At 27.1% G+C, this 16,913-nt stretch overlaps 2 protein-coding genes across 2 annotated transcripts; both read left to right on the top strand.

The window, feature by feature from the left end:
* The first annotated feature begins 3,119 nt into the window (after positions 1 to 3,119).
* LOC132939604 (large ribosomal subunit protein uL15m) lies at positions 3,120 to 6,841 on the top strand. The gene is made up of 5 exons (XM_061006864.1): positions 3,120 to 3,328; positions 3,788 to 3,942; positions 4,012 to 4,177; positions 4,966 to 5,125; positions 6,382 to 6,841. Exons 1-5 carry the CDS (start codon positions 3,230 to 3,232, stop codon positions 6,681 to 6,683), a joined length of 882 nt encoding a protein of 293 aa, XP_060862847.1. The 5' UTR covers positions 3,120 to 3,229; the 3' UTR covers positions 6,684 to 6,841.
* Positions 6,842 to 10,327: 3,486 nt separating this feature from the next.
* On the top strand, positions 10,328 to 14,636 carry LOC132938483 (syntaxin-7-like). Its single transcript, XM_061005344.1, has 7 exons — positions 10,328 to 10,858; positions 12,818 to 12,887; positions 12,964 to 13,063; positions 13,122 to 13,299; positions 13,368 to 13,474; positions 13,545 to 13,700; positions 13,764 to 14,636. The coding sequence occupies exons 1-7, from the start codon at positions 10,753 to 10,755 to the stop codon at positions 13,854 to 13,856; spliced, it is 810 nt and encodes a 269-aa protein (XP_060861327.1). The 5' UTR covers positions 10,328 to 10,752; the 3' UTR covers positions 13,857 to 14,636.
* The last annotated feature ends 2,277 nt before the right edge of the window (positions 14,637 to 16,913 follow it).

Below are 16,913 nucleotides of genomic sequence, written 5' to 3'. Positions count from 1 at the left end.
TATTCTCAGGTCAGAGTGAAGGGTTTTGTTACTTACATACCAGGGGGATTTTGTAATAGTGCGAAGGCAGATGGATTGGAATGATTGTATTTTTTGGATGTTCTTGGGGCGGCGCTGCCCCAAATTTGAATACCATAATACCATAGAGGAAAAATCAACATTTTGTAGATAAGGATTTTGAGTTTAAGGTTTAAATTTGATCGTAAGATGTATGTAATCTGGAGTTTAGTTTCTTTCTTTTGTCGAATATGTGGTCTTTCCAAGTTAACCTTTTGTCGAAAATGAGTCCTAAGTATTTAACTTGGTTGGTTTGGGGTAATAATTGGTTACAGAGTTTGACTGGTGGACAATTGTTTGGGCGAAGGGAGAAAGTAATGTGGCTGGATTTGTTTGTATTTATTTTTATTTTCCATAGCGTGAACCAGTTTTCGAGTAACTTGAGGTGGTGTTGGAGTTTGAAGCTTGTTATTGAGGGATCAGAATCGGTGGCTAGGATACAAGTGTCGTCGGCAAAAGTATTGAGGATGGTGCAAGAGGTTGTAGGTATAAAAAAAAAAAGAACCTAAACAATTTTAAACTGAAAATGTCCGTAAATTTTTTTTAAAATTGTATGGTGTATAGAAAATGCGAATATAAACATTCAGTGAAAATTTCATATATCTATAGATATACCGTATACGGTAATTTGTTCAGAGTTACACCAAAAACCAAAACATTTTTGTCAAAAACTGTTGTTGCGTAAAAATTCCCGGTTTTCCTTAATTTTTATTTTGTTTTTCCCGGCGCTTTTGAAATATATTGGGAATTTTCATTACCTTTCAAACTTCCCCAAATCCCAATGCACTAATTAGATTCACTTTACCGTCGAACAAGACACTGAAGACTGAAGTTGAAAATCGAACCATTATTTCGATAAGGCTCCTAGGTTATTGTTTCAAAGGCAGATGAAAAAAATTAAAAATCCTTAGTTACAGTTTTTATTTATAAGCATTTAAAGTTTAAATTTTGACAAAATACGGAAAAATCACGAAAATTAGCAAATTATTTTGAGTTGAGAATTCATAAAAATTTTTCTTTTTAAATCTATAAGATTACTCATAAGTTTGTCTACCTTTATCAAAAAAAAAATGTCTACAAGAAACTTAAATTAAATTTTTATGAGTGTCTGAAATTTATATTTTTACAACATTTGATATTCACTCGATTCCTCATGTAACAATATTTTCTTATTTTATTGTAATTAAAAAACGAATGACTGTAGATACTTGAAAATTTCACTGAATGTTTATATTAGAATAATTTTCTACACACCATACAATTTTAAAAATACTTTGACTCTTTTTGAGCTGTTTACGGACATTGTCAGTTTTAAATTTTTTTAGTTTTTTTTTCTATAAATATTAATAAAATTTTATTTGTTGGGTAAAAAAGCGTTAAAATTTAATATAAGGCTTCTGATATATCGTTTTTATAGCACTTGAAAAATATTAAAAATACATAGGCACATTTTTTTTTTATAAGCATTTAAAGTTCAAATTTTGAAAAATTTATGTAATTTAAAATTTGTTCAACTTTTACAGCTAAGGATTGAAAATTTAAAACAAGGCTCCATGTAAGTAGGTTATATATAAATTACTTTATTCACAATAATATCATCAAATATACTTGGTAATATCATAGGCGTACTGACCGTTTTCGCTCAGAATCATTTTTTTTATACAATGATCTATATCATTAAATCCAAATTTAACACCATCCATTACAGTGACCCACATGTAACCTACTGTACAGCAGAACAACATCTTCTTACCCACCTTTTTTTTGTTCTTCAATACTTTTTCCCAATTACTGAGAATTTTTACTTTTTACCTCCCAAAGCACTTACGAATTAGAATTACTTAACTACCAGAGAGATGCTGAAGTAGGTAATTGAAGCATTTTTATTGCCCTAAAAGGTAAAGACAAACTAAAATCCTATAAAAACGTATAATATCATAATAAAACCAATAGGTACATTCATCTAAATTACACTATACCTATAGGGCGTTTTCTTATAACAAGTCTGAAAACTCATTTATGGCTTAGAATCAAATCACAGGTACCCATATCGTTAAGGCTGTTGAGAGCTTTAATTTTTTCGTGCATTTACACCAATAAACAGACATTTTTACTTTTGACCCCTCCAAAGTACCAACTAGATTCACTTTCCTATCAGAAAAGATACTGTTGAAGAAAATCTAAGCATTTTTACTGTTTAAGGTGATGACAGACATAAAAATTAAAATGATAAAAAAATTTAAAAACACACATCATTGTAAAATCAATACACTCATCGTTCCACTCAGAATCTAATATACTTCCAGAAGTCCAATTTTAATTTTGTAATGTAATTTAAGAAATGCGTTATCGATTTATGTTTTTAGTAACAACACTAAAGTAAAGTTGAATTTTGATATACGAATATATACGAGTAGCTATATTAAGATCTAAGAGTTAAACAATACAAAAAAGTGAATATCCATTTCCTACATAACTTAGAAAAGAGAATAAGGAATTAACATATGTTTTATTATAATTAGGAGCTACAAGAAGCAAAACGATTCATGAAAAAAATGTAATTCTTTGAACTACTGTTATCATTTATGTTAAAATAGTCTGCTAAACAATTGAACTTAGTTTGGCGACTTAAGTTAAAAATTTAAAAATACTATAGCCTAATGACTAATGAGTATATTGTGCACAATAATTAATAATATAGTCTACTATTTTTTAAATATGTAGTGTATTACTAATAAAATATTTTAAAATCGCCAAGCTAAGTTCAAATATTTCATATTTTCACGAATGATATCTTGATATCTAATAATTATCTATAGTTCAAAGACTTAGCAATAAAATATGTTATCACAATTTTTAGACCATTTTTTTTTACACTAAGTTTGGTGGAATGTTTTTGTTGGGTTATTTATACATCATGAACATTATTACATGTGAACATTAAAACCCCTTCTAAGATATATATAGGCAATACAATATGCAATATTGCGGTTTCCTGCCTTATCAGAATTGATAAGTGGCAAGTGTTTAATAATGTACGGGAGATAATAATTTGAGATAATAATTATAGTTAAAGACATTGGCACATGTAATTTATTTGGTACCTTATAAAGTTATAACTTAAATGCTCTAATTGTCTTTATAATTATTTTTAGTTCAGTTGTCTATTAAAATGACTTCTTTCACAAATAAATATGTTTTGAATTTATTGAGAAATCTACCGAGACTCTCAATTTCTAACCTTCGAAATAATGATGGAGCCGTGAAAAAAGTAATTAGAAAAAATGATAATTTATTTGAAGTAAAATTCCTGCAATTTAACAATTATCAATTACATATTTTTACAATACATTGCCATCCACTTGATTGCACTGAGGAAATATTTCTCATCATTTTATTAGTATTTAACATGTTTGCTGTGTATTATTTGAGTAAATTAGAGACGTTGAAAAATGTTTTTCTAACAAAATTCAAACAGTTTAATCGTAACATTGACCAAATTGTAGTGTGTTTAATAACAAAGTACATGGAGCCAATTGATGTCATTTAGCATATGAAACGCTGTTAAATGACGTCATTAGACATCATTCGCAATGGACGTTTAAAACGTTTAAATATAAATAGTTATGAATATAATATTGTGAAAATAAAGAAAATATATTTATCTTTTTCTCCATTTGTTATTAATTCATTATGACCCATAAATAACATTAAATTTATATTATTTTAGAATAAACGAGGCAGAGCCCAGCACGGAGGTGACAAACATGGTCATGGTAATAAAGGATCAAAAGCTAGGCAAAACTTTATGAGACCTGGATATGAGACAGGAAATACTCCATTTTATATGAAATTTCCTAGAGAACAATATTACAAGGATCATCAGTAAGTTATACAATTACTTAATACAATATTCAAGATAATTTGCCACTCAAGCTTATAACTTTTTTTTAGTGTTAAAAGACAATATCCACCACTATCATTGACCACTTTACAAAAAATGATTGATTTGAATCGTATAGACATTTCAAAGCCCATTGATTTATCAGTACTCTGTAATACGGGTTTATATAACATTAAACCAGAAGATAAACACTTTGGAGTAAATTTGATTGATGAAGTAAGTTTTTTTTTATATTTTTAGTGTTTCAATCCTAGACGCTAGATTTAAAGTGCACATGTTTTGAAATACAAACAAGCTTTTTTTTATTTAATATTGTGTGTCGTGTATTTGTTTGTATATAAATTTACTATTTAATAATTATTCTTATAACCCATAATGTGTATGAGGTGTAGATAATGGCAAAATATCAAACTATAGGGTCATAGGATGAAACAAAGCAGAAATGTGCAATTATTACCCCGAGATTCAAAATGTCTTAATCTGGTTCTGTAGCTATGTATCACCTATATATTTATATTATAATGAACAACATAATACATACTTATTTACAATTAATATAATATGACTGACATTAAATTTTAATATTATTATATTTTTTGTTTGTCCAATCCGATGCATTAGAGAAAGTTCATTGGGTCCATCTATTGGTATTTTAAGCTGATTGATTCATAAACATAAATTGGGTAATTGGGATGAGTTTTCTTCTTCCCTCCTAGAATTACATGCATTCTGTTGGTAGATATTTTACTGATAACTCTGACAATGCACAATGCACATAATATAGTGAATTATTTATTCATTATAAGATACTTGAACATAAGGCGAGTATGGCCGATTCTTAATATATTTTTTTAAATTAATTGTTATGATACAATATAAAAATGGAGTTTTGCTAAACTTAACTGTATTTGTGTAACCTATATATTTTAATATTTATAGTGCTCACTGTTATAAATTAAAACAGATATATTGATAAATGTTTTTTTTTTTTTATATAATATAAGGGAGCAGATAATTTTAAGGCAAAAATTAATGTAGAAGTTCAATGGGCCAGTGAACCTACAATTGCAGCCATAGAAAGAAATGGAGGAGTTATAACAACATCGTTTTTTGATGTTAATAGTTTATTTATTTTAATTAATCCTAAAAAGTTCTTCCAAAGAGGTTTGTAAAGTAAATTATGTTAAATATTTTATGTCTTCCAGCCATATACTATAACATTGTATTCTGAACAATTATTTATATTCATTTTAAAGTAAGACAGAAAGAGTTAATTAAGAGGATGACTTACCAGTGTGTGCTCTCCTCTTACAAACTTACAATATAGCTGAATTGTGTTCAGCAGTTCCAGTTTTGTGTACTAATTTTTAATAATAGAGTGAATTGACCTATTATCATACTTCAAGTTAAAAACATTATCAAGGTTTTTACAATAATTTAATTTTTAATTAAGTTGTGAATATGTAAAATATTACAATTTAAAAATTCTCATCTTTCTTACAAATTAAAATATTTTAAAAATAACTATGAGAAAACACAGATAATGTTCTTATCTTTAAGTTTTTTTATAATTGGTGAATTTATTCTTATATTAAAGAGTACTACACATGATTGTAACTGCTAAGCACAACATTTTCTATGAGATAAATTTGTTAGACGGAAACTACACCTTAGGGTGCGTTGCATAAACGTCCTGTAACTCCTTACCAAACCGTTATAACACCGTTAGCCGCTAATGGTTCTTTAATTAAAACTGGGTGCTGCTTAAACACCCTATAGTGTTAATGGCTCTGTAAATGATCAATTACCGGGCCTGTAAACTACAGATCAGATTTTGGTTCGGTAACTTACAGATCGGTGAAATATCATTGACGTTATCAATGTTATTAATGATTTAATTTATTTGATAATCACAATTATCAATAATTTAATATTTCTTTACGCAACACTAACATAGTTTAACACAATCATTAACATTATAGAATGAATAAATTACAAGGCTGGTTACTAATTTAAAGACGGTTCTTTATGCAACCCACCTTAAGTATTTTAAATATTAAGATAATATATTTTCCTGTTGTTTTATAAATTAATTTTATTGCAATTCCAACATTGTAATATATTTTGTTTTTTAGTACTTTCACATTAAGCAATAAATCTTCATGAATTACTGCCAATGCTTTAAATTAAATTATATAATACATCAAAATTTATAAATACTTGTATCGATTGTAGGGTTGTTAAAATACTATATTTTATTCTATTGTATGATATAAATACCAACTCACATCTCTTTCAGTAGTATAATAGTATCCCCTTTAAATGTTTTATTTTAATAATTCTACTTCAAAAATAACATATTATGTGTTCCTAAAACTACACTTAATTTATTTATGATCATACTTTGTTTATTTTTATAGGAGAAGCAATACCCAGACGTATGATTCCCCCCGATGATGCAATTTTATATTATTCAAGTGCAGCAAATCGTGGTTATTTGGCTGATCCTGAAAAAATATCTTGGGAACGTTTTGTTTTAGCTCAGAAATATGGATATAAACTTCCTAAAATTGAAGATGATCCAGATTATGACATGCTTGTCAGTAGGAAAGATCAAAGACAAATATTTTATGGTCTAGAACCTGGTTGGGTTGTTAATCTAAAGGATAAAGTTATACTGAAACCCATTGATCCACAACTTAAAGAGTTCTATAGAAGTTAAATACATTTTTTGATGTTAATATTAAAATGGATAATGTGTTATGTAATTTAACTATTATAGAATAGCATAATTATTACTAATGTATCAAAAAAATCTGTTTTTGGAAACTCGTACTTTAAACTTTTGTTAATAATAAACTGTATAAAATTTTAATTCAATGTATCAGTATATTTGTTATTATGAAGACTCAAAAGTGCACAATAATATGTATAATATGATATTTATTATTGTTATACACTATTTGCTTAGTATTTTCAGACAATGATACTTTTAATATTGTTGAGAATGAATAATTTACTTATAACTATTGATGACTAATGAATAATTTCATAAAAAAAAATGATTTATTTAGTGGACCGCTAAATCATGTTTATAGCTCCTCGTCACTATTTATTTATTAAATTTGTAATGAATAATTAATATAACCATTACCATGATTATTTAAACATTTCATGTTTTGTTTTGCTGCATGTCACCAATTCAAAAACAGAATGTTTCACTCTTGCATCACAATAATTTAAGTCAATGATATTGCAAACTATTATATATTATAATTTATAATGGTTGAATAAGTTCTTGGGTTTCTGTCTATGTAGTTGGAAAATTATATAATAAAGCTATCAATGTATCTAATTCATCCAAACATAATACTTAACTGGTAAAAAATTAAAAATATGAGCAAATGGATACTGCGCTGCTATATATTAGGTGTTATGAGGAACACTGCAATAAATAATTTAAATTTGAATACAAAACATTTTCAAGCATTTCAACCTAATGAAAAAAATGTTATTCATAGAAAAAAAAACCAATGAACCTTTGGTAACAATTTCCAGTATTCGCGGTTATTATTTTTTGAATTACAATTAAATAAGAAAATCGTTCTATAGAATTTGTCAATTTATGGGTCAATATCCAAAGTCTATAACTTCAAACGGTCATAAAAAATTAATTTGCTTCTATACGGTACACTTTTTTATTGTTAAATATAAAAATTTATGAGGAATCTTGAATTAATTGTTCATATCTTATAAATTATAAGTTATAGATATAGGTACATATGCTCATAGTAAATCCTGATTTTGACAAATGTCAAAATTCTAACTTCAGTTGCTCTTTCCACTAACAATTTATGAAGAACCTTACTTATTAAACTTTTAAGTTTTTTGACTAATAAATTATTTATCGACAATAATTATTAACAAAAACTAATAAAAATCTAAATTTTCTCATGCCTATAAATAGCTCAAAACGACTCAAAATATTTTGAAAATTGTATGATTTATATATATTGCTTATATTATAAGCATTCAATGAAAATGTAATGTATTTACTGTAATTTTTTTTAAAGTTGCATTTTGTCATACACCAAATTTAATTTGTGTAAACATTTCCGGTTTTCCTTAATTTTTTTTTTAATTTCCTAACACTTCAAGACTACTGGGAAATGGAAATATTGTCATATTGACGACCAGAAAGCACCAACTAGATTCACTTTCCTCCCGTAAAGATATTAAAGTGGAAAATCGAAGAATAATTTCGATAACTTATCGTGTACACAGACACACAAAAATTAAAAGTTAAAACACATTGTAAAATCAAAATACTCATTGGCCATTGCTCAGCTCAGAATCTTTCGTTAAAAATCTTTAAATACCTACTTATTGATTAAAACAAAAGTTATTTTATTTGCCAGGTCTCTGTTACACCTTGTATAGTTGTATATTACTATATTTGTTAAAATACTATACAAGCCAAAATGCACTCTTTATAAATTATTGTAGGTACCTATGCATAAACGATAAGTATATAGGTACACCGCAACACATCAAATTACCCCCTGCAATATTAAACATCCAAAGTGATATAAGTGATATAACCTTCACGGCATCAATTATGATGAATGATGATATAATAGGTAATAAAGAATTTTCTGATTCACGATCCAGGAAGAAAATTAAATTTTTTAACTAGTACCTACATCGTTTTATTAGATTCTGAGCGTAGAGATGGATGTATTGTATTTACAATGTTTTTTTTCTGTCATCACTCATCAACATTTAGGGTAGTTAAAATGCTTAGATTTTCAACATAAACATTTTTTCTGATAGAAAAGTGAATCTAGTTGGTGCCTTGAGGAGGTCGAAATTCCCAGTTTTATTTGCAAACGTCGAAAAAAAAATGAAGGAATAATGGGCATTTTTCCGCTAAGCCAATTTTCGAAAAAATTGATTTTATTTTTTTGATGTACCTACCTCAATTAATAAACAAGAATATAATATAATCTGTAATAATTTATACAATAGGTTAGGTAATATGGGGATACAAGTATACAAGACGGGACGACATGATAGAAGGGGGGTCCAATGACCCTATTTCAAAAACTTTTTTTTTTATTAAAATCATCATAAATTACAAAATTTTAACTATAAAAATGTATATGATTATCTATCTTTTTTAAGCTAAAAGGTTGTGTTAGAGATAGAGAGTAATACAACTTAAATACAATTTACACGTATATATAGCGTGTTATAACCGTAGACACTTGAAATTTTCACCAAATATTTATATTATCATTTTCCACATAACTACATAAGGTAACATTTTTGAAACTTTTGAATTATTTATAACCTTGAGAAATTTATCGAATTTTGTAAATTATTTTAAAATTACTATCGATGAAAACTTTTTCACTTAGTAAAGTTTGTAAATTTAATACAAGGGTCTTCATATATTATTGTTTTATTAGCATTTCAAAAATATTAAAGATATATAGACACAATTATTTTATACATGCATTTAAGCTCATTTTGAAAAAAATCATCAAAATCACGAAAATTTGCAAATTATTTTTCAGTCAGAAATTCATAAAAGTTTTTATTTTCATAGCTAACATTAGAAATTTTAATAGAAGATTCCAAACAAGATATTCTAACTTTATCAAAAAATAAAGTTCATTGAACAGTATCATTCGTTTTTTATAATCGTTTGATTTAAAATTTTTTAAAATTTTTGATATTCTGCAGTTTTTAATTATTGATATACATGTATGCTAACTCGACACACCGTCTCCACTCAAAATCGATTTTCATTTGTAACGAGCCTTTGAGAATATTCTTATCATAGGCGCAACTAGGGTTAAAATTCTGGGTGGTTAACAAACCTATTTATTAAAAATAACCTATAGGAGGCTTATATCTAAATCAATAAGGGATATTTTTTTTGGGGGGGGGGCTAAATCTTAGTCAGGGGGCTAAGCCCCCCCCCCCTAGTTGCGCCAATGAATTTCTTATATTATCTATGGAAACAGGCGGCTTATCAGTGGCTACGAATGTTTATCCAAATCCAAAAGGCAAGTGCGGGGGGTCACAATGGGGACCGAGAGTTTACAACGCCGTCAGCAGGTGTATAACACGGAAAATAAAACACGGTTACAAAATGTGAAGCCAAATAAAACCACCGGTAGAGCTGAAAACATTGGGTCCCCAGTGTGAGGAACCTTTTGGTGGCCGTCCCCCGACCCCCGCCGATCATGTCGTTTCCAGACCATTTTCTAGTCCATCAATTATCACTTATCGCACATTCATAAATATACGTCATAATATACTTATATTATACACTATAATATTATTATTGTAGTAGGTATAGTTGATTATTATTTATTACTATACAAAAATAGTACGTATATAGGTAGTTACGTCTTACATACCGCGACTGTCTACTTCTATTCAGTAACCATTGTCTATTTGTCAATAATCATACAATAATGCATTAATAATTTCTTTTCTGTACCATTGATGCAACTTATTACAAGTTACAACACTGTATTGTGAAAATATTCTTTTATCTTTTTGGTGAGATATTTAGAGATAACATAACAAATAACAATTAACAACAATAGTTTTATACTAAACAGTGAACTTATGAACATTTTGCTTATAATAATTCGTTGACTGAGTCTTATTTCTCGTATTCAATTTGGAAGAAAATAGAAATTATAAACTAATTACTATATAGTTAAACTTCAAGTGTCATTGCAAGATAATTTTGGTAATACGTATTAATAAAAATGGACAGCTTTTATGGAAATTCATATCAAAGCAATGGAGGCGAAAAAGATTTTCAGAAATTGGCCCAATTGATTGGCACTAATATCCAGAAAATATCACAAAATGGTAAGAGTGTCTATACTTATTGTTTTTAAGAGGTTTCTATCCTAGAAATGTATTTTTAAATTTAATCTTCCAGATCATATTGTATGTTTTTATGGAATTTTCTTATTACTAAGTTAAAATAGGTACCTAATACCTCACTGGATAGTATATACACTTTTTAGTTATTAAATTCATGGTACAATCAATGTTCTGAATATGTCATTAAAATGAATATACTACTGTTTATGTTGAATTATGAAGACATTCTTGTACAATAAATACAAAGATAGCGCACATCAATATTTCATTAAAAAAAACTAAAATAATGTATTATTTTCTTGCACTATCAGTACAGTGACGTTTATAGGCAGGGGGGGCAGCTGCCTATACCAATTTCTGGTGCCTCTTATTGAAAAATTAAATAATGTACCTTCTGCTAATATTGTCAAGTATTTGTGGAGGCAATAGACATAAATATTTTACTAAGAAAATATGGGGGAGGAATTAATGTTATTCGCAGTTAAGACCTAATTATGAATATACTGTTGCCCGTACTAAAATCTGGTCCTAGAACTGCACCTTTCTGGGTTTTTGTGAATCAATTTAGCATTATTTATATTATTATGTGACACTCTTAAAGAAGCTTTGTACGAATCAGTGCAAATACTATTTCAATTAGAATATTTAAGCTAAATCTGATTAATCCAATTGTCGTATTGCGACTGTGAGGTTATAAATTATAACTGTGTGTAGTAGATAAATTACTACTAAATTTGAAGTGTTTCATTAAAACATTTTCAATGGTATGTTGAAATAATATTGTAATTTTCCATCTTGGGTAAATTGTAATTGTATCTGTACAAGTCATTGTATCTATTAACTAATTTAACAGTTAATTAAGTTTATTTATTTATTATATAATACAGATTGAAAATATTTCCAAATAAAGTGTTATTGATACCTATTATAATAAATAAACAAATTCTGGAAATCAGATTTTGAATAACTGCATTATTGAAGAAGAAAAGGGAGGGGGTGACATATTTGGTAAATAACCCTGTTTAGCTATATCAATTCAAATTTGATAAAATAAAATATAATAGATAATTCCAAATGTTTTTAGGTGTATATTTGCTTATACTTAATAAATGAAATTGCATTGATATCTAAAATAAACAACTTGATTCTTAAGAAATAATTCTTTAGAAAATTTGGTGGGGACTCTTCTCTCCTATATATAGCCCCAGACTACGTAATTACAAATCATGCATAACTAATGTGCACTCCTGTTTTAAACAAAAGTTACAATTTTGCAACAATTAAATTACAGCTATAATATAATTATTACCTATACAAGAGATTTGATAAAAAAATAAAAATACATTTTTCGCTTTTTATCAAATTGTGTATATAGTGTGGATAATTATTAATTTTAGTGAATGCTGAATGGTATGAAAACAAATTGGTTTTGATCACAACTTTAATAAATTGTTAACAAGATGTTTGACATTTATCCTACTTGGCCTACCTTATAATATGATAGTAGTGTTTTATTAATTACAATTTTAATGTGCATTGGAATAACAATTGTATGTTGGCTAATCACAAACCAATCAAGATTTACTAAATTAGAATTATGTGTTTTCTTACTTTTATACCACTTTTTGGCATAATGTCTCAAAAACAATATTGTGCTTGATTTAGAATCTTTAAAGAAAAATGCTACAACAAACTTCTTAGGTTTTTTTACTTACTTTCAATCTGTAAATGTTGTTACCTAGTGTGTCTATGCAATATTACTATTACTCTGCAATTATATAACAAGCTAATAAAGTTTCTTCTAATTGTTGTGTTTATTATAGGTATTATAATTTATAACTTATGAATGCCAATTGTTGGTCATATTATTTTATAAATTCTAGTTAAATATTTAGAAAGATACATATAAAGTAAGATATTAATTTATTGATTTTTTTATAGTTTCATCTATGAATAGAATGGTAAACCAATTAAATACAGTTCAAGATGCTACAGAAGTTAGAAAACAATTGTAAGTTAACTAAATATAATTTAGCATTATAAATAATTAATTTGAGTATTTAATTTAAACATCTAAACAATTTCAGGCATCAAATATCTCATTACACTCAACAGCTATCTAAAGATACTAGTCATAATTTAAAGGAACTTAGTGAAATACGATCATATTCTTCTCAAACAGATCAAGTATGTTTAAGTTAAGTTCAATTTTGCATCTTATTTAATGAATAACTTATATTATTAGAGACAATTGAAAATTCAAAAAGAACGTTTAGCTGAATCGTTCACATCTGCTTTAAATGCATTCCAAGCCATTCAACGTAAAGCATACGACAAAGAAAATGCAGAGCTAATGAAACGTACAAAAGCATCTTCATCTACCGGAAAATTACCTCCACCACCTGGTTCTAAATATCAAAATGGTTTGATTTTAATTAATTATCCTCGCTTGTAACTTGAGAATAAGCATATAACTTGTATCATCTGTTAGGTTATTCAAACCCAAATGAAAACCAAAATGATCAAGCTCAGTTACAAATTTTGGATGAGGTAAATTTACAAGTGGTTGAACAAGAACAAGCTATTAGACAACTTGAGGTTGGTATTAACAATATTGTATACTACTTAGGTATTTCAAGTTATGTTAAAATAATTACTTATAATTTAGAATGACATAAGCGACGTAAATCAAATTTTTAAAGAACTTGGTACTTTAGTTCATAACCAAGGTGAAATAATTGATAGTATTGAAGCTAATGTACAAATTACTAATGTATCAGTTCAAGAAGCTACTGGTCAACTGAGACGAGCAACTGATTACACTGTAAGTAAATAAATATCCTAAAATTTGCCTGTGAAATAACATAATTTTATTTTTATTTTTTAGAACAAGCTCAGGAAAAAAAGATTCTATTTATTAGTTATTTGTGCTGTGATATTATTCGTAATTACATTGACCATTGTTTGGGGTTCCAAATAAATGTGTTTGTGTTAGTTATACTTATTAATATTGTATTTCAGTTATTCCATTTTGTTAATCTATATAAAAAAAGATATATTATATATATTTATAATTTCTATGTATGTGTCTAAAGTTTAAACTGTTTAAAGTATTTTTTTTTTTATATATATAATATAAATGTTATTCATTTTAGTAAAAAAAATACAGTTTATTAATTATTAGATGTACTTACAAAGCTGCTTAATTAATATGTTTTTTAGTTATCTTAATTTTTTATTTTATATTATTACTGTTATGTTAATATTTGCATATACTATTTTATAATATATATATATATCATATATAGAGTTTATGTAATGTAGTAATGTACATCATAGGTATGGCTAGACTTTTACAGCATGCCACTTCAAAAAAGGTCTTCAAAATATTTTTTATTCATTTTATAATAGAACAGTGTTGAACAATAGTAGACTCCCAGAGTACGTACAAATAATTCTTTTACTCTTATGATAAAATATCACATCGTATTTATAAAGTTAATGAAAAAAAATTTCAAACATTATTTAATTTAATTTTTAGGGCTTAAGTCATACTGTCATTGCTTAAAAAAAGTTGAAGTATTGCTTAATTATACCCATCAACACTAATAAACTTGCCTACGATGTACATATTATGTTTAGTTCAAGTAACACACCTTTAAATTATAAAACTACAAATAGTTATAACATTGAATGAATAATACATATAATTTTGTAATTATAATATGCTGAATTTTAAATTATACTATTTTATTTATTACCTATATTTTTTTTAATTAACAAAATAATTTACATATTTTCATAATACTGGCGTGACCATCAATATTCCAACTTCAATCACTTTAAGAAGCCGTTTTGGTAACAAAATTCGGCCGTGAAAAAATGCTTTCGTATTTACCATTTTTCTCAGCCCTTGTTAGTCATAGAAAACATGATTTTTTCACTAAAATAAACGTGAGAAGTTCTTCTAGATTAATGTGAACCAGATTTTCAAACCGATTATATTTGTATTAGAAATTTAACTAAATTTTTTAATATTTAAAAAAATCATAAAATAGATAACAAAATAATATAACTGGCATGAATTTATCTAGAAGAGTTTCTCAAGTTTATTTTGGTGAAAAAATCATGTTTCTACGACTAACGAGGGCTGAGGAAAATGGGAAGTACAATTGTACAAAAACATGTTATCGGCACGAAAAATCAGAATTTTTTTTTTATTTATGCTGCTCTGTCGACAATAGCGGTAGCGTTTGAGAACAAAATTCATACCATCACGACTTTAACCATACCGTATCTTAGGTCTAAACAGGTTTTCATAACGTGACTATGATAAAAGATATTATCATAGACAAGTAGAACATAGAGTTATATTCAGTATTTAGTAATTTAACTTCAGTTAATATCTATGAAAGATATATCGTTAATCGTTCTCCTATTTTTTTTTTCATACTCTTCGTGGCATATTTTAAATGTGCGATCTGTAAGATAAGATTTGATAAAGAGGAGTAGGATACTAGGATGTAGGAAGGATTTCAGAATTCTAGAATTAGTAAGTACAAAAAACTTAAATTTTGTCAAAAATTGGTTTTGCATAAAAATCACCTATTATTTTCAAAAGCTCTGCATGTGATTGTTTGTTAGATCAAATTTACTACCCAGAAACCACTCTCTAAGTAAAAGATTGAATTTGTATTTAGTACTACTCCAAAAGTTAATGACTGACTAATCACTAATCCCCTATACCTACCTACTAGTGACGGGCACAGGTAAAGCCATGAACCTACTTTCAAATGCCTGGCCCAACCTTAAACATAATAATTTTGTGATGTTTCATACGCTAAAAATATAGTTCACCAGACACCAGTAGGTATTAGGTACCAGTGGCGTAGCCAGGATTTTTTTTCGGCGGGGGCTGATTAACTTTTACACTTTTACACATTAAATACGTACTAGCACAGATAGATAGCTAAAAAGTGTTAATACTTATGGTACATTTTTAAATACAATCTAAGACTTTTTGAGCGACTATCATAGTCCATTAAAATAATTTTTAAATTTTCTCAACATTTCGGGGGTTCTCTTAGTTATCAACATTTCCCCTCAGCCCCTCCCCTGGCTATGCCACTGGTAGGTACCTTATAGTACCTAAGTACCTACACCAAAATATGTAATTAACTATAATATGGGTACTGTATTTTATAAAATAATAGTACCTATAAGCTTCGATTTACTTGTATTTAAAATGAATTGTATTACTTTCAATTATGTCCCTCTGTATGTATAAGATTTAAATATTTAATATATATTCAAATTTATTATAATTTATAGCTGTATAATGTATATAAGTCGGTAGGTATGTTATTTTCAAAATAATTAGATTACATCGTGATTATTGTGTCTTTTAGAGCAGTAAAAATGCTTCAATCAACTTCAATATCTTTTCTGTAGGAAAGTGAATCTAGATGGTATTTTTAGAAGTAAAAATAAATAATTTCACAAACTTAATAAAACAGAGCCTAGGATATTTTATATAACATGCACCTACTTAAATTGTTATTATTAATACGGTACCGGTAAGCAGTTGAATTAATATTATTTGCATATTATCATATTGTATATAATAATATATTGGAGAAACTTCAAGTACCCATGAATAGTATTTTTAAATTACAATAAAATAACTAAAATCGTTATTCTTAGTTATTTAATATGTAATTTCGTCAAACTTGAACATAAGCTAACTGTAAGAAAAACTGCGTTTTTATATTTTTTGGTTACAGAGTAAGTTAATTACGTGGACCTTGTTTTACAGCAATCCTTTGCTATAAAAGTTAGAAAATTTTTTTTAAAATACAAAATCATTTTTTAATTTTAAATTTGATAATTTCAAACTTTCGTACAATAATATTGTAATAAGAAACATTTTCAAATTATCCCTCCATTTTCAGGGTAATAATTAATGAATTTATGTTGGTACCCAAAATCCATTGTATCGTGATTGGTAGATTAGTTTTGCTTATCACGATTAACCAAT

The sequence above is a fragment of the Metopolophium dirhodum genome, chromosome 2 (assembly GCF_019925205.1).
Source record: "Metopolophium dirhodum isolate CAU chromosome 2, ASM1992520v1, whole genome shotgun sequence".
NCBI classification, from domain to species: domain Eukaryota; kingdom Metazoa; phylum Arthropoda; class Insecta; order Hemiptera; family Aphididae; genus Metopolophium; species Metopolophium dirhodum.
This window is presented reverse-complemented; position numbering and strand designations above follow the sequence as displayed.